At 37.1% G+C, this 26,963-nt stretch overlaps 1 protein-coding gene across 4 annotated transcripts; it reads left to right on the top strand.

Moving 5' to 3' along the window:
- The first annotated feature begins 340 nt into the window (after window positions 1-340).
- On the top strand, window positions 341-25,785 carry HEPACAM2 (HEPACAM family member 2). Of its 4 annotated transcripts, none has more exons than XM_069006835.1 (10): window positions 341-476; window positions 6,014-6,364; window positions 7,447-7,731; window positions 13,278-13,574; window positions 16,443-16,568; window positions 16,653-16,677; window positions 16,803-16,840; window positions 18,075-18,190; window positions 20,351-20,463; window positions 23,684-25,785. In XM_069006835.1, the coding sequence occupies exons 1-10, from the start codon at window positions 407-409 to the stop codon at window positions 23,691-23,693; spliced, it is 1,431 nt and encodes a 476-aa protein (XP_068862936.1). In that variant the 5' UTR covers window positions 341-406; the 3' UTR covers window positions 23,694-25,785. The 4 variants fall into 4 exon arrangements, with proteins under 4 accessions (XP_068862936.1, XP_068862937.1, XP_068862939.1 ...); XM_069006836.1 differs by lacking the exon at window positions 23,684-25,785 and adding an exon at window positions 21,652-23,647 and having other exon boundaries at window positions 18,117-18,190; XM_069006838.1 differs by lacking the exon at window positions 23,684-25,785 and having other exon boundaries at window positions 18,117-18,190; window positions 20,351-20,467.
- The last annotated feature ends 1,178 nt before the right edge of the window (window positions 25,786-26,963 follow it).

The following is a 26,963-nucleotide window of genomic DNA, read 5'->3' as shown; positions in this document are numbered from 1 at the left end:
GAATACTAATTTTAGTTTGAAATAAGCAGAAGCATGTAGCATCACGGTATTTTTTACGAAACTAACTAAAGGAAGTTAATAACTGTATAACCTGTTCTTGGTGCGTTTACTTACTTCTATTAATTAAATGTACTTTGTCTTGTGTGCCCCATTTATTACATTCTGTGTCATATTTGCTGTGACTGTCGGGGCAGGGTTATGATAAAGTCAGAGGCAATGAAGATGGGTGCTCATCTAACAGGTGCTCCACTCCCTTTGTTCTTTGTATACACATATTCAAATCACATAAGGCAGGGGACAGGATAGGACCTGTTAACTCATTGCTGATTTCCCTAGCAAATAAACCAGCAGCTGCAGGTCCAAGCCCTGGCTTAGTGCTGAGAAGGTGGCATTTGTGTGGGACAGGATGCTTCCATGGAGCCCTTTAGCAAACTTCTTTTGGGACTTACAGTGCAAAATATATTTTCTGCTTGTAGGTAAGATAAGATATGAATTATATTTGATTGTCATTGTGGAAATGTGAATTGATTATATAAGATTTATCTTTATAAATTTAAAGATATTTCTGTTGTATTGTCAGATGTTTTATTTCAGGAAGGTAGCCTGAAAGCTTTTCATCAGATAGTGGCAACTTGTTTTGTGGTTGAAGCTAAAGTTTTAGCGGCTGAACAAAAATGAATACTATACATAATCTCTATGTAAAACGTGGGTATTGATTAAATATATATAATCTACATTTAAAACTTGGGTATTGATTAAATATATATCATTACATTTTATTGAGTAATATATACATTGTGCATTCTTTTTGACAAATCAGGCTGGACAGGTTCTGAACCAAGGATTATACAGAAGCTGTTCCACTTCTTTAAAAGTTTATTGAGATAACACTGATAACATTATTTTTCACTTCTTTGTGATTGATTAATTTATATGTAATACCTAAATGTAATTGGTATTGAAACTAAGCTAAGCTTTTAATCAACTGAAGAATGTCTCCCCGTTAATAGTGCATTTGTTTGGTATCTGGGTGCAGTTCTCATAAGCATGTATTTGTTATCCGTGCAATGGATAAAAAATAGATGTTCTATGTACTTTGGCAGAAATATCCTGTGATCAAATGTTAGATAAACTTATTTCTACAAACTACTGTAACAACCTTTTTTTATATTTGTTTTTGTAAATGTCAACAGAGGAAATATATATTACAAATGCAGTGCTTCCTCTAATCATTCACGTATAAGAACAATTTTTCTTTTATCACCTTTGTGAATGTCACAGTTCTAGCTTATTATAGAGTCATAGTTTCCTTGATTTTGAGCTCAATACTTTTTCAATACTTTTGGCTTCATAATAATTGATGGTTTATATGACGAATATTGGATCTCTTCTTTAAAAATGAAAAATATTTGGTTCATAAGAAACAGTGACTTTGTTCTTTAACTACTTGATCACTTTATTGGATATTTCTCATTAAAATCCTACAAGAGCTATTGTCATGCAAGCAGAGTGCTTTAGAGCACATCTTTGTTCACCAGGAAGTCTCACACCCTTACCCATACTCATTTTCTAGTAAGGGAAATTGCTGCTCATATTTTATATCATGACGAGAATCAGGTGCGTTGGAGACATGACACAAAGGCCACTGAAGACATTGACCTCAGCAAATAAAACTGAGTCCTGTAACAAAGCTCACTGGAACTTTTTCTTGGGCAAAAATCCCAATCCAGGGAAGAGTATGCCTGAGTTTTCCATGGTATAAATGGAGGTATAGAAATTGCAGCTTCCCTGGACCATTACATCTGGGTCATTTGGGCGTTTTTTTCATAAATGAACCTACCTGTAAAAAGGGGGGAAAAAATATTATCACTGATCTAGTAACATTTTCATTTCTCACATTTCAGGAGAGCTGAAAGGCTAAATGAACACTCTGGCGAAAAGCCGTTGAGAATCCAAACTCACTTAGACAAGGAGATGTGCATGTTAAATTCAGAGAATGCTAAAACCTCGCTAGGCAGGTTTCAGTTTATGCCATAAACTCAAAAGTTATGTCATAGTTTTTTATTTAAACTAAAACTGCAGCCCTTGTTTTATGTCAACAACAATTCTGTTGTGCTTGCTAATACTGGTGATAGCAAAGTGAGATGGAAGCAAAGCACAGATCACTGAGCTCCAAATGGAGGTTGTTGTGGTACAGCCCTTATGATCATTTTACAAAAACTAGGTTTTGGAATTCCATTGTCTTGGAAAAAAGTGTATTATATTTGGAAAGCTGTAAGGATAGGCTTAAATTTTATGGAATTTGTGCCTGATAAATACGAATTTAGTTTGACACATTGACTTGATTTTGCTATTAACATTAATTCAAGGATTAGTCATAACAGTCTTCAGTTTAAATTAAAAATTAAAATTAGTCTAATACAAGTGAATCATAGAACCTTTCAGGTTGGGGAAGACTCTTAAGAGCATCAAGTCCAGCCATAAACCTAACACTGCCAATTCCACCATTAAAGCATGTTCCTGAGCGCCACATCTGCACATCTTTTAGGTACCCCCAGGGAGGGTGACTCTTCCTCTTCCCTAGGCATCCCATTCCAATGCCTGACAACACTTTTGGTAAAGAGCATAACCCTCTCAATAAAGAATATTCCAGACTGCAGAAGACGTGATCTCTGCGAAGACCAGAATTCTGCCATCACTGCTCCTGTAAAACCCATGCTTTTGACGGAACACCATTATTTAATAACTTGCCCCACTCTCAGCCTGCCTTCTCCCTTGCCCTGCCAACCATGGAGAAGCTCCTGTGTGATGTTGGCACTCCACAAAATCACCCCAGCAAAGCCAGAGAGAGCAACAAGAACTGGAGTTATCCAAAGCCACTCCTGAAGGGACTGAGGGGAAAATGGGGTTTCTGCCCTCACCGCCTCTGGTCCTAGCTAAAACAATTTCCTTAACTGCAGATCAGAATCTCTTTCCAAGACATTACACAGAGCCAATTTTCCCTGTGAATCAAGTGGGACAAAGTTAATTTGCAATTTCTATTCCCACAGTTTTTTAACTGCAGAGAAAATGAATTTTCCAGCCCCTATTCTCTTTACTCTGTTATGCTGTTACCTTCCATACTGGTGGTCCCAGTTATCCTGATGCTCACAAGATCTGCTTAGGTTTTGTGCTAATTTTTTGCACAAACAGATCTGTGGGAAATATTTGTTTTCCATATTTTGTGACTGCACTGCTTCTGTTACTGGCATGTTTTCCAACAGCACAATCACCTATTGACAGCTAAATAAACCCAAAAACTGAACAGCATCATGCATAAAGAATAAGTAAGTTTATGGACAGATCTTTTAGTTACAGATCTCTCTGCGTTTGAGAGATGTGTTTGTCTTTGCTTCAGTTGGTCTAAAAATTGAAATGGGTGGTTATATAATTGGTAGGTTATGTGAAATAGATCTCCAGTATTAAATATTTTGTGAAGGATTCTCCCAAGGGGTTTCTCTTTTTCAAGTGGACAACAGCAGTTTAAATCTGATTTGTACTGTAAGGTTGTCAGGGAGCATATTAACATCTGAGAAGTGTTAGAACAAACAACAAAATACTTAATCTCCTGTTAACCAGAGTCTAGCAATCCTCGAAGAGTTGTGCAGTGTTAGAAAATTGTGAGAACAACAGGCTACAAATAATGTTAAAAAGGGCTAGGGGAGCAGGCTTCAGTTTGATGTGCATCATCCGTTTTAGGTTTTTCATCTAGAAAGTTAAGTATGTAAACATCTCTGTCCTATGTACCCCCACTTAAGCCATTTCACATTTTTTCTACACTCTTTTTTTTACCCTGTTCTCCTCCTGTCTCAGCTGAACCCCTGCCAGTTCTTTGCAAGTCAAAGTCCATGCAGCCTGAAGCCCTCTGCCTGCTTTCTCTTTAGCCCCCATTAGTGAGGGCTTGCCAGACATTCTGTCAAGGGATTTCACTCATTTTGTATATTTCCCTGTTAGTATTCTGCAGCATTTCCTTTGGTTTTCATGTCATGCCCTCAGAAATGCTGTGAGCTATCTTTAGCTGAGTGTAATACTGCTCAGCTTTATGAAAAGTGAAGCCAGCCACAAAATTATTTTCTTGGGGTAGATTCTGTACAGCATTGCTGGCAACCCATGAGCCAGTCCCCTCACACACCATCTCTGCTCTGCTGCTTTGCATGCCCTTCCAGAGTACCTCTGACAATAATTACTGGCATTACGGCTGTATCTGTAGCCATCGCCCCCTTTTTGTGTCCCCACCCTGATCCCCAACAGGTTTTCCTTGCAATTAAGTCGTGGCAAACCATGCACTGAAATTTGATCATTCTAACCCAAAAGGTATGTACAGATACCATATTATGCTACTGAGTTGATATTTTTATCTTTTTCTGTCACATAACCTAGGAAATTAGACAAAAATGAACCTTTGACAATTTCTGTCATAAAGAATAATGATATGAAAGTAGGAATTTAAGAAATAAAGTTATCTCTGCATCATATTAATGAACACAGTCACATATTTTTCATACATAGCTCCCTCTGCCCTTCCCTACCCACCCTCCTCTCTCCAGGTAGAAACTGATTCCATGTACATCAGCTGGGAAGTTACTTTTTGATTACAGGTATTTGGGAGCATGTCAAGAATCACAAAATCTCAGATTGGAGGGACGTCAAGGATCATAAGGTCCAACCAAAAATGATCATTAGCAGGACAAGAATAGATGGTGAATGGTGAAAAGTGTTGCATGTTGTCCTGGGCAGTGCATTCTCAGTCTCCAGTGTGTTCTTATGCAGTAGCAGATGGATTACTTAAATCACAGTTTTTACATTTCTTACTTGTAAGGGATTTCTTTTTCCTAGGGTTTTTTAGCACTTGCAGCATGCTTTTCAGCAAGATTGAACACAAATCTGAGCAATCAAACCTGCAACTAGAGTCAATTGGAGTTGCATCTTGAACATGCTAAAATGTCTTTATAAGTATTTTGAAAAATCTTGTCTTTAATATTTCAAATTGACCATCCAAAATGAGTCTGTATGTTTGCTGTTAATTTTCTCTGGGCTTAAATTCTTCATCTGTAAAGTTCTATCAGTTAAAATGGTGTTGTGATATCAGTTCATTAATGTCAATTCTTTACAACATTGCTATTCTCGTGAGTGCCATGGAAAAGTTAATGTGAAAATCAATCACTTAGTCCCAAGACTAAGGTTTTAATGTTGTTCTATAAATATGTCTTAAGCCAGCACAAGAAAAATTATTTTAAAAATATATGGGAAAGGCAATGATTAACTGGGGAGTGAACTTTTTGCACCATAACAGAGACAGAATTCTTGGAATACAGAATTAACCATGTGGCTGAATATTTCACTTTTGTGCATATCAACAGCAAGCCTTAATTCTGCCAATTTCCTAAAACTGGAATACTTGACTTTTGCAAGCTTAGTATTGTTTCTGGAATTTAGTTTTACAGGTACAAAGCAGTCAGCAATAATAACAGCAACAATAATAATATGTAGTTTTAGTCAGACATCCGTGAAAGTGCTCCTTGTCAGATTTTAAGTCAGTTTCTCAGTATAACTGGCAGAGTACCTAAGAAGCTCCTTTGTAGCTGAACCAACCCAGAAAAAATCCTAAAAACTGAGTGATCAATCCAAGATTGTTAGTGTAAGACCTAGAAATATGAAATATTTTAAAGGGAAAATATTTTAGACATTAAGGTAAATGTACATTATCTCATTTTTGTCAAACTTTCAACAGTAAAAGATCCTTCTCTTGGCTTTTTGTACAGTTTGAGGCTAGAGCTCTGTAGCTAGATCCAGCTTCAAGGTCAGTGAGCTCTTGCCCCTTTCTTACTTAAAATCTGAGTTAAAACCATGCAAAAAAAAGGTGAGTTTTAGCCTTGAGAGTTTTTTCACAGTGAGAATTTCTCGTTTGAATTTTCCAGGTTTTCCATTTGTGTTTTGGGTTTGTTTATTTGTTTGTTCTTTCATTTTTATGCAGGTATTTGTTCTGCCTTAAAATTGACAGTACCCTCTCATACCATCCATGGTATTGAGGGGCAACCACTTCATCTTACTGTTGACTACAATTTCAATGCTACAGCTTCTGAAATCCAGATAATTTGGCTTTTTGAGAAGTCTCAAAGTAATCCAAAATACTTGCTTGGCTCTGTAAATCAAAGCGTAGTTCCAGACTTTGAATACCAGCATAAATTTACTCTTATACCACCAAATGCATCTTTGAGGATTAATCCACTGCATATCAGTGATGAAGGCAATTACATTGTAAAAGTCAATGTCCATGGAAATGGGACCATAGCTGCAAGTCAAAAGATTCAAGTAGCTGTTGATGGTAAGTTAATGAAAATAGTATCTTCATTTTGAATATAAAATTACAATAGTTTTGAAGTACTGGTTCTTAGTATCCAGTTATGATACTGTCTCATTTAATGCAACCATACATGAATAAATGCTAACAATTATGTTGTTTTCTACTGCTGCTGGAGGGAATACTAAAACATATCTTTAAGCAAAATTAATATATTGACTGATGTTTCTATATCATAAGGAAAAAACTGAAGAGGTATAGAAACATTTAAGATTAAATTAGACAGACTTCTAAAAAATAAGATTTGGTAAGTTTCTGCTGTGCTATCACGAGGATGCATTGAATTTCAAATAGTCTTTTTCTCTGAATAACTTTACCTCCTGTAACAAAGAGAAGTCATTGACTTTTGCTGGTGACTGTCGCCCTGTGTCTGTAAAAGAAGCCCAGATCTGAATTCATGAAGTACTGAAATTTTCTCTTTAGACTTTGCTCTCCATATTGGGGACTTAAAGAAAGTGGAATGGGAAACAATTATCTAAAAGGATGACAAGAGGCTTCTGTAATGTATGGATTATACAGAGGGAGCCCTGTAGCTGTTGGGCTTGAAAGGAATGAGATGAATGACATCTTGAGGTGACAAAATTGTAGCTGCCAGTTTACTCCCAAACCCCTCCCAGTTTGCAGACATCTTCATGACTGGAGCACCCATATTTCAGTGGTGCCCAGTGTGGGCAAAGCTGTGGGCAGTCATGCTGAGAAGTCACACACGGTGGGCAGTGTCATGCTTTGCGCTCTCTTCATTTCTGTGGACTCAGTGATTTGTATACAAGAGGCAAGAGGCCGTGGTACACCTGACTGCAGCCTTTATCCTATTACCAGTAATATAAACAGTCTGGTTTTATTTATGTACCATAACAATTCTTACAGTCACCAGCTGAGAATATGGCCTTCTTTTTTTAACCTTTAACTACATTTAAGAGATAAAATTTGAAATATGAGTAATTTCCAGAGAGAATGATGATTGCTATTTGAACTATCTTGACCATGATGACTGTAATATAATGGCTTATCACTTTAACAACTCTTCATATCTCTTTATTTTACAGTTCCAGTCACAAAGCCAACTGTACATACTGAACCATCTTCAGGGGTAGTGGAGTTTGTAGGGAATATTACCCTAAAATGTACTGTGGATAGAGGTACAAGGGTAGCTTACCAGTGGATGAAAAATGGGAAGCATCTCCATGCTGGCCCTAATTATATTTTTTCATCAAACAATGCTACACTTCTAATTGTTCCTGTTGTAAAAGAAGATATTGGAAATTACAGCTGCCTGGTATCTAACCCTGTCAGTGCAATGGAAAGTGAGATAATTGCACCAACCATATATTGTGAGTATATGAAATATTCATTATTATCTTTGTATGAATAATTTGTCTGGAAGGAGTGCCTCCAAATATGAAAACAGGCAGAAAACAGTTGAGCTTGTTTGTAACAGCTCTAACTTAAAATGGGATAATAAAATTATTCAGTGTTGTGTAGTTGTGAAGATCAGTCTCAACTGCAGAATTCAAATAGGAACTTCAAAATTTTCACAGATGTCTTCAGATGTGACTCAAAGGAAAAAAATAATTAGATTGGTCTACATAAAAATATTGTTAAAAATGGAAACAACAAACAGTATCAAAAAGCCGAGCACAGGAAGTACCAGGCTGAAGGACTGGTATTAATGGGTTTCCTCAAAATCATTTCAAGTCCAGTCCTTTTTAATATTTCCATTAATGGCACCAGAAAAAAGATAGGGAGCATCTCAATGAACTTCATTTATGACACTAAATAGGAGGGCTGAATGACATTGACAAAGTAATAGAGCTGGGATGAAATTTGCTAGTAAAAACGGAAACGGATGTGCCCTTTCAGAGAATAAAAAACATGAATTTCTGCTGATAAGACTGAGATTGATTGGAAAGTAATCAAGGCAGTGAGCCTGGGGGATTGAGCTATCACAAGATATCTATGAACTGATAGCATGATTCAGCCATGTATTTTGACTGGAAATGAAGGCACCTGAGAAACCAATTGAGTTGGAGGAAACAAGATTGATTTAATCAGCATTCAACAATTATACTATAACTCTTAGGGCATTTTCATTTTGGTCCATGTCAGGCATTCCCAGTGCCTCCTCAATTTTCAAGTAGCACATGCTACACGTATGTGACCCTGCTATGCTCTAATTCTCATGTCCTCAGGGGTCGAATTATCCTTCTCAGAGGAGAGCTGAAATTAGGTTAGGACTTACTTTGCCACCAGTCCTATTCATATATAGCCTGTTTACCCAGGGGCCAGTGTGGAAGGCACAGTGAGAGGACTGGAACTGGATTCCTGTCCAGCCAAGGACTGGTGCTCATTCCTGCTTTCACCAGGCTCTGTCATCTGGCAGCTGGTAGGCAGCCCATGCTCAACTTGCTATGATTGCACTCCCAATATATTAAAAACCTACATCTCTTACATCTCTAGCTCTCATATTTTCCTCCTCCTCCTTTTATCTCCTTTAATCTCTGATTATCTATTTTGCTACCCTTTTTTAATTGTAACTTGGATGAATTGGGTAAGGGGGTGACTTGCATCTAAACTATGAGGGAAATCTCCACACTGCACCAGAAGAGAAAAAGACTGCCTAAATTAGCAAAGGTGGACAAGGACATTGTTAGATATGAGCTGATGTAAGCTTATAAGATTGACAGCAGTGCAGACTTGAAGAAGCAGTTTCAAAGAGTCCTAAACAGGGCAAATATTAATGGAGCTTTCATCTCATTATACAGAGGAATCATGATACTCTGTTCTACAAGGAAATAACCAGCACTGATGGAGCTTTTACTTATCACTACTGTAATTAAAAAAAAAAATCACATTCTTTCCTCAAGGTAGCACATTTTTATATGCCTGCTTTTGTAGAGAACAGTCTCAGCTCACTTATGTGCTTAAAGTGCTAAGAAAGAGAGCTGAAGGTGTATGAATGCAGTTCCTCTATTGTGTTTCTCACTTTAATGAGCTGTGAATCAACCTTATACAGGCTCTCTTCAAACTTGGGACACTGTATCCAGCCTGACAGCCTTCTTCCAATGCAATAAAGTCAGGTCAGGCTAGAAGAACATCTGCCACTCTTGCTGCCTTTCAGACAGCTCTGTTTGTTGCACAGCCCATATGAGATTTGAATTTCTGACCTGTTGCATACAGGATTGTCTCCAAAGCACTGATCACGCTGACAGGTGCCTGGGACACTTGCTCTGACAACGTGTGTGCCCTTCAGTCCCAGCTCTGGTACTGCTTCTTCCTGTCTTCCTCACTCAATTACATGCATTTGTCAGCAAATTTGTAAAATCTTTCCAAGTTCTAAATTGGAAACCTGGTTTTGACCTATTGTTTACCAGAATTTTAAAATCGCAAAGTTACTTAAGTGTCCACATTTCTTGAATCTTTTGCTGTTTGAGTGGTTGTGCTATACAGCTCTATCAAAAACCTTGAGATTCACTTTTTCTCCATGTGTGTAAATATTATTGTGTATGTATTTTCAGAATGTCCTTTGTAATTCATCATAACTGAGGGTTTGCTTTGTGCATAATGTAAAATCTGAAAAAAAGTGTTAAGAGCAAACAATGCAATGCTGAAAGGCTGGAAATACATGTGGTATTCTCTGTATCCAAGTCAGTGATGGGAACTGGGGTCTTACTTCCTGAGCTATATGAAGTCACCTAATTTGGTTCAACCTCTGCCTGCAGAAGTAGTTTGTCTCCCAGCTCCCAGTTGTCAATAACAATCCAGAACAGGCCCCGGGATCTCTGTCTGCCATATGTCAGTGCTGTGGGGGAGTTACTGGAGGTGATAAAGAAAAGGTCACCCATGGTAAATACCTGCCATCTGCTTGGAGACTGTGAGTCTCGTAGCGATAGGAGCAATTGGAAATATTCCCACAGAGCAGTAAATTGTTACTCAGAAAGATTGATTTATTATTTTACACATCATTTAGTTAACTGGTTTTACTGAGACAAGAGGCAGTTTTCTGTAGACAACAATACTGGGAAGGGAAAATAGAGCTGAGGGATCCATGAAGGCTGTAATTGTGGGTTTTTACTGAGTATGAAAAGTGTTTTTTAATTCACGTCTTATTAATATTATCCTGCTTTTCCATTAGTTATGATGATAATGCAGCCTGGAATTGGCTGCCATGTGACTCAGAAACAAGTTATTTCAAGACTGGAAGAAGCTGCTGTCCTGTAGGCTGCAGCAGACTCTGTTGTACTGTGTTGATAGAGTTGAACTTAGCAGACCAAGTGGGATTCTCTTCCTCAAGTCTTCCAAAAGATAGCGGATCCTTAGTACTAGAGAGGTAATGGTTAATTGCCTGCTTTTTAGAATCATCCTTGAAGCTGTGTATATCTGTCAGTTACACAGTGTTTAAGGACCTTGATGTACACAATGCCCAGGAGAGGCAAAAGATTGCTCCAGGCAAAGCAGAAGGGTAACCCGATCCTTGTGTTGACTTCAGCAAGGAATGCCACTTTTCAGATTTTGCCAAAATTTGGCTGTTTCTTAAGATAATCTCTTTTTGATTTTTTCAAAGTTACTTCCCCAGCCAGTGTGTGTCAGTGTTTGTATAATGATTTTTTTCAGCTTGCAGCTTTCGTTAAAATCTAGTTCTCCATGTTATCTCTTTATGCTGCACTGTTATGATACTGGAAAAAAAAAAGCAGAACTCAGTTCTGATTCTTTTGCAGGCTGTGGCAAACCACCCACTACAGTGAGGGGGCATGGGAACTAGTCAGCTATTCTTACCATTAATATCTGTTAACACATATCAAAGCCATATTATCAGTGAAAATAAAAGCTAATTTTCCTAAGAAGGGCGAATTGGATTGGAAGAACCACGGAATTGCTCTGAAAAGTAAAAAAAGTGTGTTCCTGCCTATAAATAGTGTGTGAAGGCTTTATTTCATTTATGAAAATGTCAAAGATCAGTACATCTCCTTTCTGATCTGAAAAAAAAGGGAAGTAAATACCTGTATGAGGTGAGCCCCTGTGAAAACCTCCCCTTCCACAGAAACATGCAGCCCAAATGAGGTCAGCCAAGCCAAAACAGTGGGGTATAGGTCTGTACTTCACAGAAATGGTCATTACAGAGTCAGCTGGCTCTTGGAGACAATACAGCAAGTGACTCAGAAACTGCAGAGCCTGTGAGGAAGCAGCCCAGCATCTAGAACTTAAAGAAATGCTTTGATTCTTCAGAGTGGCTGCTGCAATGTAGGTGGGAGCAACACTAATTCATGCTGAAGTGAATTTATATTTCATTTCCCAAGAAAATATTATGCGTGATGTTGGCCATTCCTTAAAATGAGACTGCAAAAAGCTTACCACTAGGAAGTAAGTAGAGAAAATGTATCGGTTGACAAGTTTATGTTGTGAAATATGGACATTTACTTAAATGTGGACTAAACTGAGGTCATATGTGGTGGTCTATATTCTCTTGTCTAAGACTTAACAAACAGAAAAAAAACCACAAAATGGCCTGGTTTGTGCTGTGTGCTGGTGGCTTAGGTGTTCTTGAAGAATAAATGAGTCTTATAAAAAAAGACAGACAGTAAATAGAAGTGTATATTAGAGGAAGTTCTAACAGCATCCTGAATTTCCTGGTGGGAAACAGAGTCTGAAATGTACCAGTGTGCAGCTTCATGTAGCAGGGACTTTCCCATTCAAACCCAGCAACATTATCTTAATTCTTCCAGACAGCCATAGGAAGGTGGAGATATTACTCAGTTCCACTGTACTGTCCCCATTTTGTGCTACACCACTCTGTGTGAGGCAGCTTTACTGATCTTCAGGGATCCTACCAAAAAGATACTCTGCATATTTTCTTCTTTGGCTCTCTCAGTATTAGGTCTGTACATTTTTGGTTATCCATGTAAGTCCTCAGGGAATTAGCAACATTGAAATCATTAGGTTGTTTTGGGGCTTTTTAAACTAGAAAAAGTGATTTAATAAGGCACACTTCAATTATTATATGCTCTACATTAATTTCTTTACTTTGATAGCTGTAAAAATAATTTTAACATGTAAAGATATAAAAGCCCCAATGATCTGAAATGTTCTAGTAAAAATAGCATGAGAAATATTCCTTTAATATTTAAGTATATTGTTTCCCTTTTTATTTTCCTATGCAGGTTACACTAAAAATACTGATGTGCTAAATTTTTTGAGTAATGAACACATGACTATGGAACAAGATATGCTTCTCCTAAGTATATTCAGGAAAACAACTTTTCTTTCAGCAGAAGGGCTTACTCTTGAAAAAAGCATAGTTGTTGGAATAGTACAAGCCTACTAAAGTGGAGGGAAAGTTAAAGTTTATTCTAGCAGTTATTTATGGAAACATTTTTCTGAACTTATCTAAGGTACATCCCACTCAATATTATACCTGTAAGTTAGTTCCCTAAATAATTATTATACTGTAAATTATTGCAGTGAATGTAATATTCCAAGGCTAATTTGTATACTTTAAAATGTGCAGAGAAATCACTTCTGCCAGTAAGTTTGACATTGAAGTAGAAATCAAATTATGTCCCTGAAGATATGCTCCTTTACTTCATAGAAATCCAACTGATTTCAGTTTTCATTCTTTTTATCATACTGAGAAATACATAACCGTGCTTTTTCCCTAAACAACAATTAGACCAGTATTAAATGGGTGTAGCCTGAGCTAAGCCTAGCACAAATCCAGTTATTGAACAGAGAGCCTTTTAATTGAAATGACTGAATGCCAGCCATTCTAAAGGCTAGTTTAATTTAAATGTTCTGACTTCAGAGATACACTTCTGATTAAAGTTTAATTATGTGATTTGATTTTCATTTTCTCACTATATTTCCCTTTTTTTTTCCAATGCAGATGGACCTTATGGACTTAGAGTCAAATCAGACAAAGGTCTGAATATAGGGGCAGTGTTTACTGTTGACATGGGGGAAGTTGTACTGTTTGACTGCTCTGCAGATTCAAATCCACCAAATACCTATTCATGGATTCAGAGGGATGACAATACCACTCAAGTAATCAAATATGGACCCCATCTGGAAGTTGTATCTGATAAAGTGGCCCAGAAGACGATCAATTACATGTGCTGTGCTTTCAACAATGTGACTGGAAAACGAGATGAAACTCACTTCACAGTTGTGGTTACTTCTGTAGGTAAGAATGTAACTTCATTGCTGTCAGTGTAATATGTGAGTGGAGCCTCAGCCCCATAAAAAGGAAGTCATTCTTAGAATATGTATCAAAATTGAGGTCTTGCTAAGTATATAGTAAAGGGGTTTTTGGACATTCTGTGGGATACAGGTTTTACTTGCAGTATGACACTGCTTGGAACACAACCCACTAAGACACTGAAGTTTTGTGGGATTTTATTACAATGTTCATGCAAATGATTTCCCTGTCATATTTATGAATCTCTGGATTGATTGCTGGGTTCTGAAGAGCCCATGCCTTTATTTCTCATACACTATAATCTCAGCTCCTGTACGATTGTGTTCAACAGCAACAAAGCAGTTTTTCAGAAAATCTCCAGAAGCGTAGAACGAAGAACAAAATATTGAGGAAGTCTGATATGTCTTCTCAGTACAGGTGGATACATGTATTTCCAAATAAGGAATTTATGCTATTAATGTTCAACAAGATAAACTAGATTGCCTATTGGAGAATTTAACAAAGCAATTTCACTTGTGCTGAGCAAAGAGGTCAACCATTTGTTTGTCTGGTAAACCAGAAGAGGAGATGTCCATCATTCAGGCTGACTTACTGATTCATCATAAATCCAGGGCTTTCAATATGCTGGAAGGAAGATGTGTTGCAATTTCGTAGTAAGAATACTGCACTCAAAAACTAAATATCGTGGTTAGTAGTGAAAGCAAATGCAACCAGAACTATATGTTGATAGAAATAAACATGACATTTCTCCAGGAAGTTCATGTAACTATGATATTCAGCTGAGATTTCCTTTCAGAGGCCAAAAAGAAGGAAAGACTCCACAGATTCATGTTTAGTTGCACTTAAAATAATAGATTTGCTAACTTCAAATATTTTACTTAAATCTTATTAAAACATTTTATCCTGTGTATGTAAAAATATAAAAAAGATAATTTTCCCCCTCTATAGCCATTTTCTTTTTGATGAGTGTTTATTCAAATAGCACTAAACCCAGATGTCAAGGCTATACTTTGCAGAGCAGCACTGACTGATTGTAGGAGGTGTGAATTCACACATAATTCATTCTCAGTCATGCTGCTCAGGCTAAATTCTGATTGCAACTGAAGAAACATACTAAGCAAAGACTATGAAAATTGTCTATATTCCTTTTCTTTATCCCCATAATCCTAGATACAGAGCCTGGACCATGGCATTCAAAATATTGGAAACCCCACTTTCAGTAGCGACAGGAATTCTGATGTTTCAGAAGATCTTACACAACTTCCCCATGGGACAGAAACTCACCTATATGGTGCTATAGACAGCTGCCTAATTAACCCTAAAAATTATCAATGAAACAATGATTTTAGTAAGTTACAATGATATCAATAATTGCAGTAAGTTGTTACCCAGTTTTAGCCAACATTCTAAAATAAGATGCGGTATCTCATGTACACAAGTCATTGCTCAGTTTTCAAGTTTAGTCAGCTTGAGTGTGTTAAATGCATGCAAAGAGCATGTCTTTGTTTTCTGCACTGGTATATCTCTGGAGATGTGATTTATTGAGTCTCCATTTGAAATTACTCACTTTAAAGAACAATTTTAAGGACTCATCTGATTCTCCAGCATTTGGACTTTTCCTTTCTAAGGAAAGCAGTACACTTAAGGACTATAAAAAAATTGGTGAAATTGCAGTGATTTATTTTCCCATATCTTTAGGACACATCTGGCTAGAAATCCTCATATTTAATCTTCATGAAAACCACTGCACATTTAGCCAGCACAATGCCAGTGAATTACATGGAGATGTAAGTAGATGTAAGCAATTCTAGCTCTGTGCACAGTTCATCTACTACTGGAAACATATCCAGCTAAATAATATACATTTTAATTGTACTAATAAATCTGGCACTAGCAAATATGCAGCATTAATTTACCTGTATGGATTGTGACATGTCCTTTAATTACATTAATTCTGCGCAGTTCAGAGCAAAAGGAGGAAATTAAGAGTGCACAAGCAGCTATGTCTGGCGTTTCCTAACTTTCACATTCTTGTCTTTGCAAACTCACTGCAGATGTTTTCCATGTGCTTTTAAGTATGTAATCTATGCAACTTGTGTTTGTGTTGTATCAGAAAATCCTGCTGGAAAACTGCTGCTAATACATACCTTAGCAAAAGCCCTGAGCAAAGGAAAGAAATATTTTGAATATGTTTAGATATGAATACAAACAAGCATAACATGGTGGAGTCACCATCCTTGGAGGTGTTTAAGGCAAGACTGGGCATGGAACTTAGTGCAATGATGGTCTTTGGCCACAGGTTGGACTCAATGGTCTCAGAGGTTTTTTCCAAACGATTCTGTGATTCTGTGATAATTTATTGGTTTCTGATGTGGTTTGGTAAACAACCAGACTGTCAGTGATCTGAAAATCTTTAGAAAAAGCCTAATGGATCTTTCGTCCTCTCCTCCGTTATAGATCCTACTGCTAGGAGGATTTCCCTCCAATCTAGCACAAGCTGCTCTCTCACCCTATTTTTTGGTAGTACAGTGTCTTTATGCCTGAAGTTATAATATGCATCTTTTTCTGGTGCTGTAATTTGTGGATTACATTTACTGACTTTCATTTAGCTCTAGGCATTAATTTGCTCTGGAGTCTTTTCTGATATGCATATCATTACTTTTTCAGTTCAGGAGATCTGTGGGGAAAAATAGATATTACCCATTCACAAGACCCCACATTTTGTATCTGTTTTGTATCTCTATGCAGGTTTACTAGCTTCAGATTAATTTAAAAAGATGAATTTTTCTGTGTCATTGTAGCACATTGTAAAGAACAAGAAATTAAATGCAATACTTATCTTCTTTGTCACAGGGTTGGGAAAGCTGGCCCAGAAAGGAAAATCTTTGTCTTCTCTTGCAGTAATAACAGGAATTTCATTATTTTTGATCCTAGCTATGGCCTTTTTATTCCTATGGAAAAGCTATCAGCCACATAAAGGTATGTAAAAGTTAAGCACAGTCCAGCTCTTCTTTTGGACCATTGGAGCAAAAAGAATAATTTTTCTTTTTTTCTTCTTTTCAGTGATACAACAGAAGCTACAGAGGAGGTACAAAAGTAATTCATTCTTAGGTCTACAAGTCCTTTCCATCCAGAGAATTGCATTTTTATTAATATTAATTTTCTTTCCTTGGCTTATGATGTCAAACTGAGAAACATGTTTATGTTTTCTAGGGCAGAGGCTGACTACAGAAAGGCACAGGCATTTTCAGGTAATGGTAATGAAATAAGTGTGAGCATAAGGTCAAAATCCATTCCTGAAAAAGAAAAATAGCATCCCCACATAGAGGAAAAAAAAAGAAGGAAAGGAATAAAAGTGGGTTTTTATGTTGGGTTGCATGCCTCTATAATCGCTTAATTAAGATAAGACCTAAATGTTAGAAGTCAGCATGGGTTTAGCTCATGTCTGGAGCTCATAGCAGTATGTACTGTTGTCTTGAATTCTGCCTGTTAGTCCCAGTATTCTGGGATTGGAATACCTGTATTCCGCTGTTGTGACCAAAATGACTTAAATCAGTGTTATTCTGGGATAGCAGTGAGAGGTGATACACCATGGGAGGAGTACAATTGAAAATGTTCATGGCATCAACTGTTACCAAAACCATGAGATAATGACATTGCAGTATACATACCTTCTACCATATTCTGTACTATTTTCTGTGTCATCAGGACCCAGAGTGTTTTTTTCACTGCCTCTTTTCCCTCCACAATCCTTCCCACATGATCCTAGGCAGGAGATGCTAGAGACTAGACATCCTTTGGAAGGATATCACTTTTATTCCCATTCCTTTCTACCAAAGCATCAGAGCAGACCATAAACATGCACAAGGATAGGGAAGTATATGAAGCTTAGGAAGGTAAGAAATTCACTTGAGCACAGAGGGCCCATCACCCTGGGAAGTCATATCAAAGGCTGGAATCTCAACCCTGTTGTTAGTGCTGCAACCTTTGCTGTGGAGTAATGCTCAAGAGACAACCAAGAACCTCAGATCTGGACAGTACAAGGGTAGATAAAGAGACTAACTACACCTAAATACAAGCTGCATCTGAAGATCCAAATAATACTGTGGCACCTATTAGTACCATGTTCCCTTTTATTATTCTCAGCATTATAAAACATTCAGATGGTACTGCCTTACTACACTATAGTTGTCCTCAATTTATGAATTCAGCCTCTTTTCTATGGGAAATGAAAGTAAATTGGTCATTTTAGCCTTCCAGAATAGAGAGTATGAATGTCTCTATCAAAATTGTTGCTGAGGTTAGGAAGAGGCTCCTCACTTGGTCCAAGGTGTGGGAAATAACCAAGCAGCTCTGCAGCTGTCCTGCCTTGCTCCACACCAGTTTAGGAGTTTGGCAGGGAAGTGGTTTAAAGCAGATCACATAACCAGTATTTGGGTGTTTTAAAAATTAGGGCAAAATACATTGCCAGTCATTATTTTCCAGGTTCATATTACGTCTCTTTTTTTATCACTGTTCTAACTTCAGGACATGAAAGTGCTTCAGATGATTTTGGGATATATGAGTTCATCACATTTCCAGATCTTACCAGTGGTTCTAAGGTATGTGGTTTTATATCATAAACAGACAGTTTAGTTTTCTTCTATTTCTCTAAGTATACTAAAATCTGTACTAGAATTTTTCTCTGGGTTTGCTTCTGTTGCTTTTTATGGATGTCTGTATGACACCATATTCATGGCTATTGTTCACCCAGCACTTGCTCTTTCCTTCCTGTGTTAGCAGTTCAGTACTTTGTAATCGACATAGTGCAGTAAGGAATAACCAAGCTCTAAAGACAGCAATCTCCATTCAACTACCCCGTATTAAAAGGCTGTTTGCAGTGTTGAGTAGTTGGGTAGCACTGAAGCACTTGTGTCACACAGACAAGAGTACTATTGTGATGCCATTTTCTTCCTTGACCCTAATTATTTCTGCTCATGCAACATTCAACCCTGACAGTGCAGAAAAGGCTCAGGGGGAGTATTTAAAGTTTAAATGTAAGCTAAGTCTCAGCTATATTTCACAAAAATTATTTTGTTAGCTTTATGTATTGTGGGGGAGGAATTAAGCAAAGGAATTTTCCTTGCAGATAAAAAAATCCTGCAACATTTGCTGCTTCCTTGCATTGTGTCTTTGCTGACATTACTGTATAGGAGTTGGAGATCATCCTGATGTGATTTAAAAGGACAAAGAAAAAAATTAGAAACAGAGCCACAGAATTTAGGGACAATGGTAAAATTTGGAGGAAGTAGAAGAAAGAATTTCCCTTTGCTGGGGAAAATTGCCAGCAATGTAATCTTGTTCCTTTGGAGAGCATCAATTTGGTCAGGTAAGGGAGAGCTCTTAAAGCATGGTCACATTGTCACACTTAATTTTTTTATGATTAGTACTCATAATACATGATGTCAAAAAACAGTCATATGTTAATTAATTATCTTCTCTGTTGGAGTTAGATGTTTGAAATATACATTTATAGGGCTAAAGTGCTACCACAAATGTTAGTGGAGAGGACATACTTTTACAGCAGCAGAGATAAAAGACTTTTAGAAAACAGAGGAGCTGAACTGTATCTGTTATAATTTGTGCCAGTAAGAGTCTTATTAAGTTTAGAGATCAGGCCCTAAATCATTACAGCCTTAAGCACACTAAGTGATAATCACATGTCAGTGATATTATGCTGAAGAGGGTATATTTAGATTACATATTAGGAACAGATTCTTTATTGTGAGGATGGTGAGGCACTGGGACAAGTTGCCTCAGTTGCGGATGTCCCATCCCTGGAAGTGTTGAGAGTCAGACTGGACTTCAAGCAACCTGGTCTAGTGAAAGATGTCCCTGTCCATGGCAGACAGGTTGGACCTGGATGATCTTTAAGGTCTTCCAACCCAAACCTTCTATGATTCTATATCCCTTAAGCTGATCCTATCACAATATCACATTCTTGCAGGATCAGGGCCTACGTAGGTCAGGAGGGAGAGAGCAGTGTAAAGAACAACAGGGTGGATGAACAAGCAATGAAATCTACTATAATTTCCAGTAAAATTTCAAGAAAAAGGAGAAACTCCACCGGTTTATGTTCAGCTACTCAAATTTATAGCATTGTAGGTTAAGTCCACATCTGATCCACTGCTTCGTTTTAGTCTGCAGAGAAAGGGGAAAATAAGAAAGTGGTGATAATGAAGAACTGGAGGTTGGGTATAGGCAGAAAGACTGGTAATTCCTTATGGATGCAGAGTCTAGGTAACTCTGTCTTGACATAAGAGGAAATTAATATACTTAACATATTGAACAGTCAGTATTACTTGATTTATGGAAATTCCTTGCATTTCTCTCTCTTTGACTGTCCAGTGGGAGTTTTATGCTGAACCCATGCCCTGAATATTTCCGGCTTTTTTACTGTCTGTTCTCCTGCTTTTCTCTTTATTAAATGTTTCTTTCTTGACTTGTGGATGTTAATATAAAGTATTTGCTGTATTAAATGCAAAAGCTGCATCCTAAATCTTTTAAGGGGCTAAATGAATTTAAAACTATTACTTGCCTTACTATTAGTGTGATGAGAACTTACCCAAAATGAAATGTAAACTAGCAGAGATTACCTGTTCAATCCACAAGCAAAACTTTGATGAAAAGTTAAAAAAATTGCAGGCTACATTATCAGTTTAATTTCTGTTGAATCTTTTCCTATTTGTACTTACAGTAGGAATACACTTTGCTGCTTTCAGGTTTCAAGTCAATCTGTTCCTGGCTCTGACTTTGTCGCAGGCCAGGATATGCTAAGTACGGTTTATGAAGTTATTCAGCACATTCCTGAGCAGCCACAACAAGACCACCAACAGTAAGTTACAGACTGTGTTCACTCACGTGGTAGCTCAAAGACAAATACTTTTGCACCCAGAACAATTTACATTTTGGTAGCTGTTCTTTTATTCCACTGAGAGAGTTATGGAAGGAAAGATATAAGCTACCTTAATTCCTCCACCATTTCCTATCCAATCCCCCACTTTTCTTCAAGACTCCAGTCTGTTGTTTCATCATGCCAGTTTTGTTAACGTGTGAAAAACAAAAGGTAGGATCTTTGAACACAAATGAAAATTCCCACTTAATTTAATAGGGTGCTGAAACATCAGCACTTCCTACTGAGCATGTTAAATATTCAATCAAAGCAGTTTAATTGGCACATGGCTTCCAGACCTGTCAGCCATATGCCAAGTAGAGTTATGGTGGGGTTTTTTGCAATGTTGAAACTGGTCAGCAGAATAATAATCAGTGTTTGTTGAAATGGTCACTGAAATATTAACAGACTAGTACTTGAGTAAGCAGTGTGTCCATAGCAAAAGAATTCTTGTTCTGTGCTACCCTGGCTAGGAACTCCACAGAAACACTTTTGCTGAGTTAAATACCAGGAAGGCCCCAGCACATTATGCTTATGTCTCATAGACCTGGTTTTGTTCAAATCACCTACCGAGTATCACTCACTGGCATAAGAAGGGTGAATACACTAAAGTTTCTGTAGTTGTGGTATAGCTGCCATAAATCTGTTGTGAATATTGAACGTCTTTCTTACAAATTAAGAACAGCACACAAGACTTTATTTGGTAACAAGCCTATTATATCACATTTTCTATGATTTTTTAATGTGTTTTGTTTCTTTTAAACTTGAAAAGTACACACTCTTAACAATATGCTAATCAGTTGGCTGAGTAATCACAATGTTTATGTGACTACATTAGTATGCAGTACTTAAACTACAAAAAATTTTGTGCAGGTTATATCTTCAACTGTGTGTCCAAGTTATGTATGTAAACATGCACCCATGCTTGTCAAAACAAGCTGGTCGGTGAGAAAGCAACACTGAATTGCTAATGATGTTTTTGTTCTGCTTGGGATTTTTCACTTTGAACCCTAAGATTTTTAAAGCCAGATGTAAAAAAATACCATTCACAAAGTACGTGTTTTCTTACTCTTCCTCTTACACGCCTTCCTTCTCAACTTTCTCACTGATATATGACCTCTCTGAAAAAAGGAATAAATGCAGCAACAAGGTAACTTGAACTTTGTGACAATTCAGAGTTCAAATTAAACTTAGCAAAGCATATTCTGTAGTTGTAAAGGACTCATTTGTATAAACCAATTTTTTCTGCTCTTTTCATATTTCATATTTTGAAAAGGAAACATAGGAAAAAATTTTCACTAATAGCACAAAATCTGCTAAGCATGATACTGAGTAAAGTACTCAGATTAGAAAGACCACATTCATGAATTTTCCAGTTCCCTGATCTGCTGAGAAGGAGCACTCTGAGTGGTAAATAAATAAGGACAACTAAGTCAATTCTGATGCTTACAGCAGGATGCTGCAGCTTTCAGTATAAGGGAGAAACAAAACACCACAGAACAGAGAATGAAGCTGGGAAAGTAATTGCAAACTCCTGTAGTGCAAAGTAATGATTGCTTATGGATGAATCCCACAGACTTGGTATGCAATCATCTGTACAATAATCAGCAATATTCATGGGAAAAATGATACAAAACTTGTCTGCACTCTGTTTATGGCAGGAATCTCTCCTTGTAAAAAGCAAGAGAACAGATTTTATGGGAGCCAAACAGATTTGTTGGTTAAGTGGTCACTTTATTCTTATTCCCAGTGCTTCTGACTGGAACTGCTGTGATTTCACTGATTTATTAAAATAAATATGTAAAGAAAAATCAGTCAAAAGCAATGTTTAATTCTCAGATTTACAGTTTGAGAATCTTTCAAATCCTCACTTCGAATGTAACTTCACCAGAATTAGCTGGTGTTTTCTCTCTTGCTCTTAGAAATCCCAGTGACAGTATCAGAAAATTTGCAGACTAGTCAATGCCTAACACCTGGGAATGGCCATTTCCACTTTTCATCATGCTTTTTTCAGCCTTTTTATCCTTTCATTCACAAATGCACTTATGCCTTTGACACCAAATAATTACAAAATTTTTGATGCACACCAGCTCTTGAAAGGTAGAGATACTACTGGAAAATAATTAAATTCTTTAACCCTCTTGCGTTTGGACTGACAGACTTATAACTTAATTGCAGTCAAAACATGAGGTGAGATGATAGCTGGCTTTGCACTTTTACATTCATGTGCTTCCATTAGTTGCTTTTCACAACAGTCCTTTGTAGATTCACCTCCTCTGCTCCTCCAGAGAATCAAAGGGAAAACATGAAATCAGATTTTGAGGAAATTTTTCTGCTCCATCTCTGGACTCCATAGCCACAGGGAATTACGGGATAGTCACATACTCAAGTATTTCATTAAACAGATTCTTTTAAGTCATTTTGGTTTGATTCTTTTCTCATCCTTGGACATTTTTTTACACTAAATATAAATCCTGTGACAAACTGAACAACAGGTTCTTCCTCATATGAAAGAAATCCAAAAATGATTGCCAAAGCTAATGAGCAAGAGGTTTAGCCAGCTTTCACAGATAAGCACTGACAGCTCATACCTTTTTTGCTTACAAAAACTGTTTGTAACTTAAGCTTCATTTTCACTCCAAATGAAGATAATTTTACATCATCTTCCTCTCCTCTGATCCCTACTGTTTCTCTCATATCTAGCATTAACCATTTCACAACTTTCTGCTCTGCCAGCTGTTGAGGAGCAGTAAGGATGCAAAGCCTTGCCAGGCATTCAGCACAGGGTTGTACTGTGGACTGCACTGCCTCAGTCCATGGTTACCACCACCCTTTAGCAGGTACACTATTGTTGTACAATATGAGCAGCTTGAAATCGCTGTACAGAAAGAGCAGCAATGCAGGATGCCATATTAAGCATTATGTTATTTATGGCTCAAACCTCCTCTGTTGTCTTTTAAAAACTAGACACACTATGCATACTAAAAATTCAGTCAAAAATCAGTGTGTTGCAAATATGTCCCCAGAGATCTTATTCAGGCCGAAGAACTGTTTTGTGTTTAGAACTTCTGGTTTGTTTACATGTTTGCAATTGTTCTTTTAAAGAACAGAAAAACAGCATTGTGGACAATTGTCATATATATATATGTATGTTCTTTCCTAGATGTATATGAAGATACGGGAACAGGAAATCAAAGCATCTGAAAATACCAAAGTTACTTCTTTTTCTTTATGATATATTGAAAGGAAATGCCAACAACTCCAAGAGTAGCAAAGGCTTATGCCACCTTTTCTTGAAATAGCAATTTCTCTTCAGACTGACAATCCCTTTCCTTGGGGTGCTCCAAATTGTCCATTTCTTAATTATTTTTTCTTTTTTTTTACGTAATAATTCCTTGAAAAATATGGATATTTTTAATTCTTTTTTTCTTCTTTTCAGTGAATACAAAAGACAAAGGGATAGCTAAAAAATGCACTATAAAACATGCATCTTTTTTAAAAAAATAATTGGCGGAGGCACAAGTAGGAATCAGGCCCAAGATGCCATCCATGCTTGTTTTATTTAAAAAATTGCAAAAAATAGCATACAGGAGGTTTTTGTATTTGGGTTGGCTTTCACAAGAGAAGACCTCCATACTGGCCTGAAAAATAATAAATGCAGTATGTCAGACTGCAAAATACATTTGGGATTTAAAGTAAAGTCAGTCTTTTAACTCATTTAATGTGACATAATTTACAAACATAGATACTGATCTGTCAGGCAGTTACAGTTTTTAAATGTACATACATATATTGTTCAGAATAATGTGTTCTCATTAAATTCTGTTTCCTTTGCATTTTAACTGGTTTTCTATTTGCTGCTGAAGAGCCTGTTTCTCATTGACTAGGAGAGCAAGTAATATTCAAGTTATTTCCAAAAGCTGCAGAAAGTTCAGGCTATTTATACATTAAGATAATTCTCCAGTGCAAATGAAACCAATATTACTCTGTTTAAACAGTGTGCTACAAGTCCCTTTGCAAATAGAGGAACACTCTTCCAGAAGCTTCTGTTAGCTGACTTCTGAATCCTGCAGGAAAATTCACTATTATTTCCACAAGGTCAGCTATTAGTTGGTGTCAGTTAGCTGCAGTCAGGGAAAAGAGGAAATATGAAGAGAATTAATCTACAGGAAAAAAAGGATACTTCAGGAACAGTTAATTGTGCAGAAAATGAGAAAGCATACAGTGTGTCCACCCTTTAAGATGGGCTGTATGGTATTATTTAGAGTACTCTGTATTATGAAAAATAATTTGCACTTATTTAAAATATCTCCTTAATCCATATTTACTAAATATTCTTCCAGTCTCCATCTTTCAAAGACAAGGAAAAATAACATGGTTTTCAGTGAGCATTCTGATCTTGTGAGGCTGAAAAAAAAGGGAAAAAACAATTGCACCATTGTGCATGAGAAAAATAGGATTTGGCATTTCACAGAGGCAGCAGGTGAAGCCCAAATATGCAAGAAGTAGTGACATGATCTCAAAGATACTGTAGTCACCAGATTTGCTCCCTAAGAAATAGCCATATGACATGAAGGCATCTAAGGCAGAGGCTCTAAGTAGGAACATTTGGGCAGAACTCTGAAAGACTGAGAAACAGTTCCCCATAAATTCCTCCATTGTTCAGTCAAAGCTGACTTCATGTGTGTTTCAAATTGGAACAGCTCTTTGGTATTTGCAAAGTCTGATTTTCACCCTCTTTTCTCCTCCTCTTCTTGCTGGAGCAATAATTTTAATTGCTCTGAAGGGAGTATGCTGATTTCTGAAGTGCTTGAGACCATTCCATCTTACCACATTGCATGTCACTGCAGGCCACAAGGCAGGAAATGCAGATAAATTGAGAGAAAGTAGTTTCTCCACCTCTGGACCCTCTGTATTTAAAACTGACAGTCATATATATATTTTTAAGGTTTTGTGGGGGAAAAAAAAGAAATCAGGTCAATATCAGTTCCAGTCTACATTCTTTTAAACTCACCTATATATATATATATGCCTAAGTGCATTTTAAGGGTCCCAAAAGATTTTGTTTCAGAATCTGTGCTCATGTCCCAGTAAAAGACGAGCAGAGTGTTTTGGATTAAGCCATTCATCAATAGTGTGAGATGACTTCAGCAGTCCAATACAAAAGTCCACCATAACAGTCTTTTAAACTTCTGAAAAGTGCCTGTAAAAATATCTGTAAATTTAATAAAACAATTTTGTTTATGCATCGCGTAATGTCTAATAGTTCTGTGTGTCCATGCATTTTCACTGGAAAGGACACCTATCGTTAGGTTGGAAATAAGAAACAAAAACCTGCCTGTTGCAAGTGAAATGTCCCTTGGATGCCCTGTATGCTGGTTGTGGCTGCCACATTCCTACTCTCCACTTACAACAAAAATTCACAGCAAAAAACTCAACTGGTAGGGAAATTTATTTTACTACAGAAAGAAGAAAAACTGGCTTAAATAATTCTTCTAGCTATGGCAGCAGAACCAGCTCTGCAAATAGGAATATGTTATTGAAACAGACAGAGAGCAAACACAAGCAAGTCATCTTCTGCTTATAATATATTGTTCTCATCTGGTTTTTTTTCACTGTGTCTTGTGTATTACTGACTGTTAACCAAAAATAGACTGGCATAAATTCCTATTCAAACTGTGCTCATTCTTTACAGATCTTCCAAAATTTGCACAGTGCATTGAGCTACTTTTGGTGGAGAAATCCATTTGGTGGAGGTATAAAAACAATAAACTGTGAGGAAAAAAACAATTCTGAAATGTCACAGAATCTTAATGGATGACAAAGAAAACCTTTACATATTGTACTCTTGCCCCTTTCTCACTGCTACCACAACATTCAAAAGAGATTGAAAAGCTTTTATTTATTGATGTAAAATCTATTCCAAATTTTACCAAAGCAAATGGAGTGTGTGTCCATTGAACTAGATGATGTATATACTGGGAAGTTCAAATATGAGATGGGGATAATGAGAAAGCAGTGTGAAATGGGACGGGGGGGGGAATTCAAAAAATCCTCTCTTGTTTTTTTCCCCCATTCCTTTTGGTGGAGGCTTTTGCCATTTAATTTGCCTGCTGATGAGGGTCATGAACATCTTTCTTGGATGAAGTAAGGCTGTGGACTTGAGATCAAAGGTAGGGCAGATAATCCATAATTCTGGGATTCTGAAGTGTAGGAACAGCAACAGAAGTCACAGCACCTTCAGGCACTTGTACCATATCACAAGGTGGTGTGTAGTACTTGGTCTTTCTTACTACACATCTTAAAAGCCATTCGTAAGTATACTGAAGAGTATCAGCTTTCACCACTGTTCGTATGGGAATGCTCCATCTTGCACTTTGTTATGGCTTTGAAATATTAACCCCTTACAGGCCACCAGACTATATTCCACAGTCCTTTTAAGA

The sequence above is a fragment of the Aphelocoma coerulescens genome, chromosome 2 (assembly GCF_041296385.1).
Source record: "Aphelocoma coerulescens isolate FSJ_1873_10779 chromosome 2, UR_Acoe_1.0, whole genome shotgun sequence".
In the NCBI taxonomy this organism is placed as follows: Eukaryota; Metazoa; Chordata; class Aves; order Passeriformes; family Corvidae; genus Aphelocoma; species Aphelocoma coerulescens.
Note: the sequence above shows the minus strand (reverse complement) of the source record. Positions and strands in the feature narration are given on the sequence as shown.

Excerpts from the sequence above, each read along its gene's own strand:
- HEPACAM2 (XM_069006835.1), top strand. The coding sequence starts at position 407 with ATGCTTCCATGGAGCCCTTTAGCAAACTTCTTTTGGGACTTACAGTGC. Across the intron at positions 13,575-16,442 it reads AGTTGTGGTTACTTCTGTAG|GGTTGGGAAAGCTGGCCCAG; the intron begins GTAAGAATGTAA and ends TCTTTGTCACAG. Across the intron at positions 16,569-16,652 it reads AAGCTATCAGCCACATAAAG|TGATACAACAGAAGCTACAG; the intron begins GTATGTAAAAGT and ends TCTTCTTTTCAG.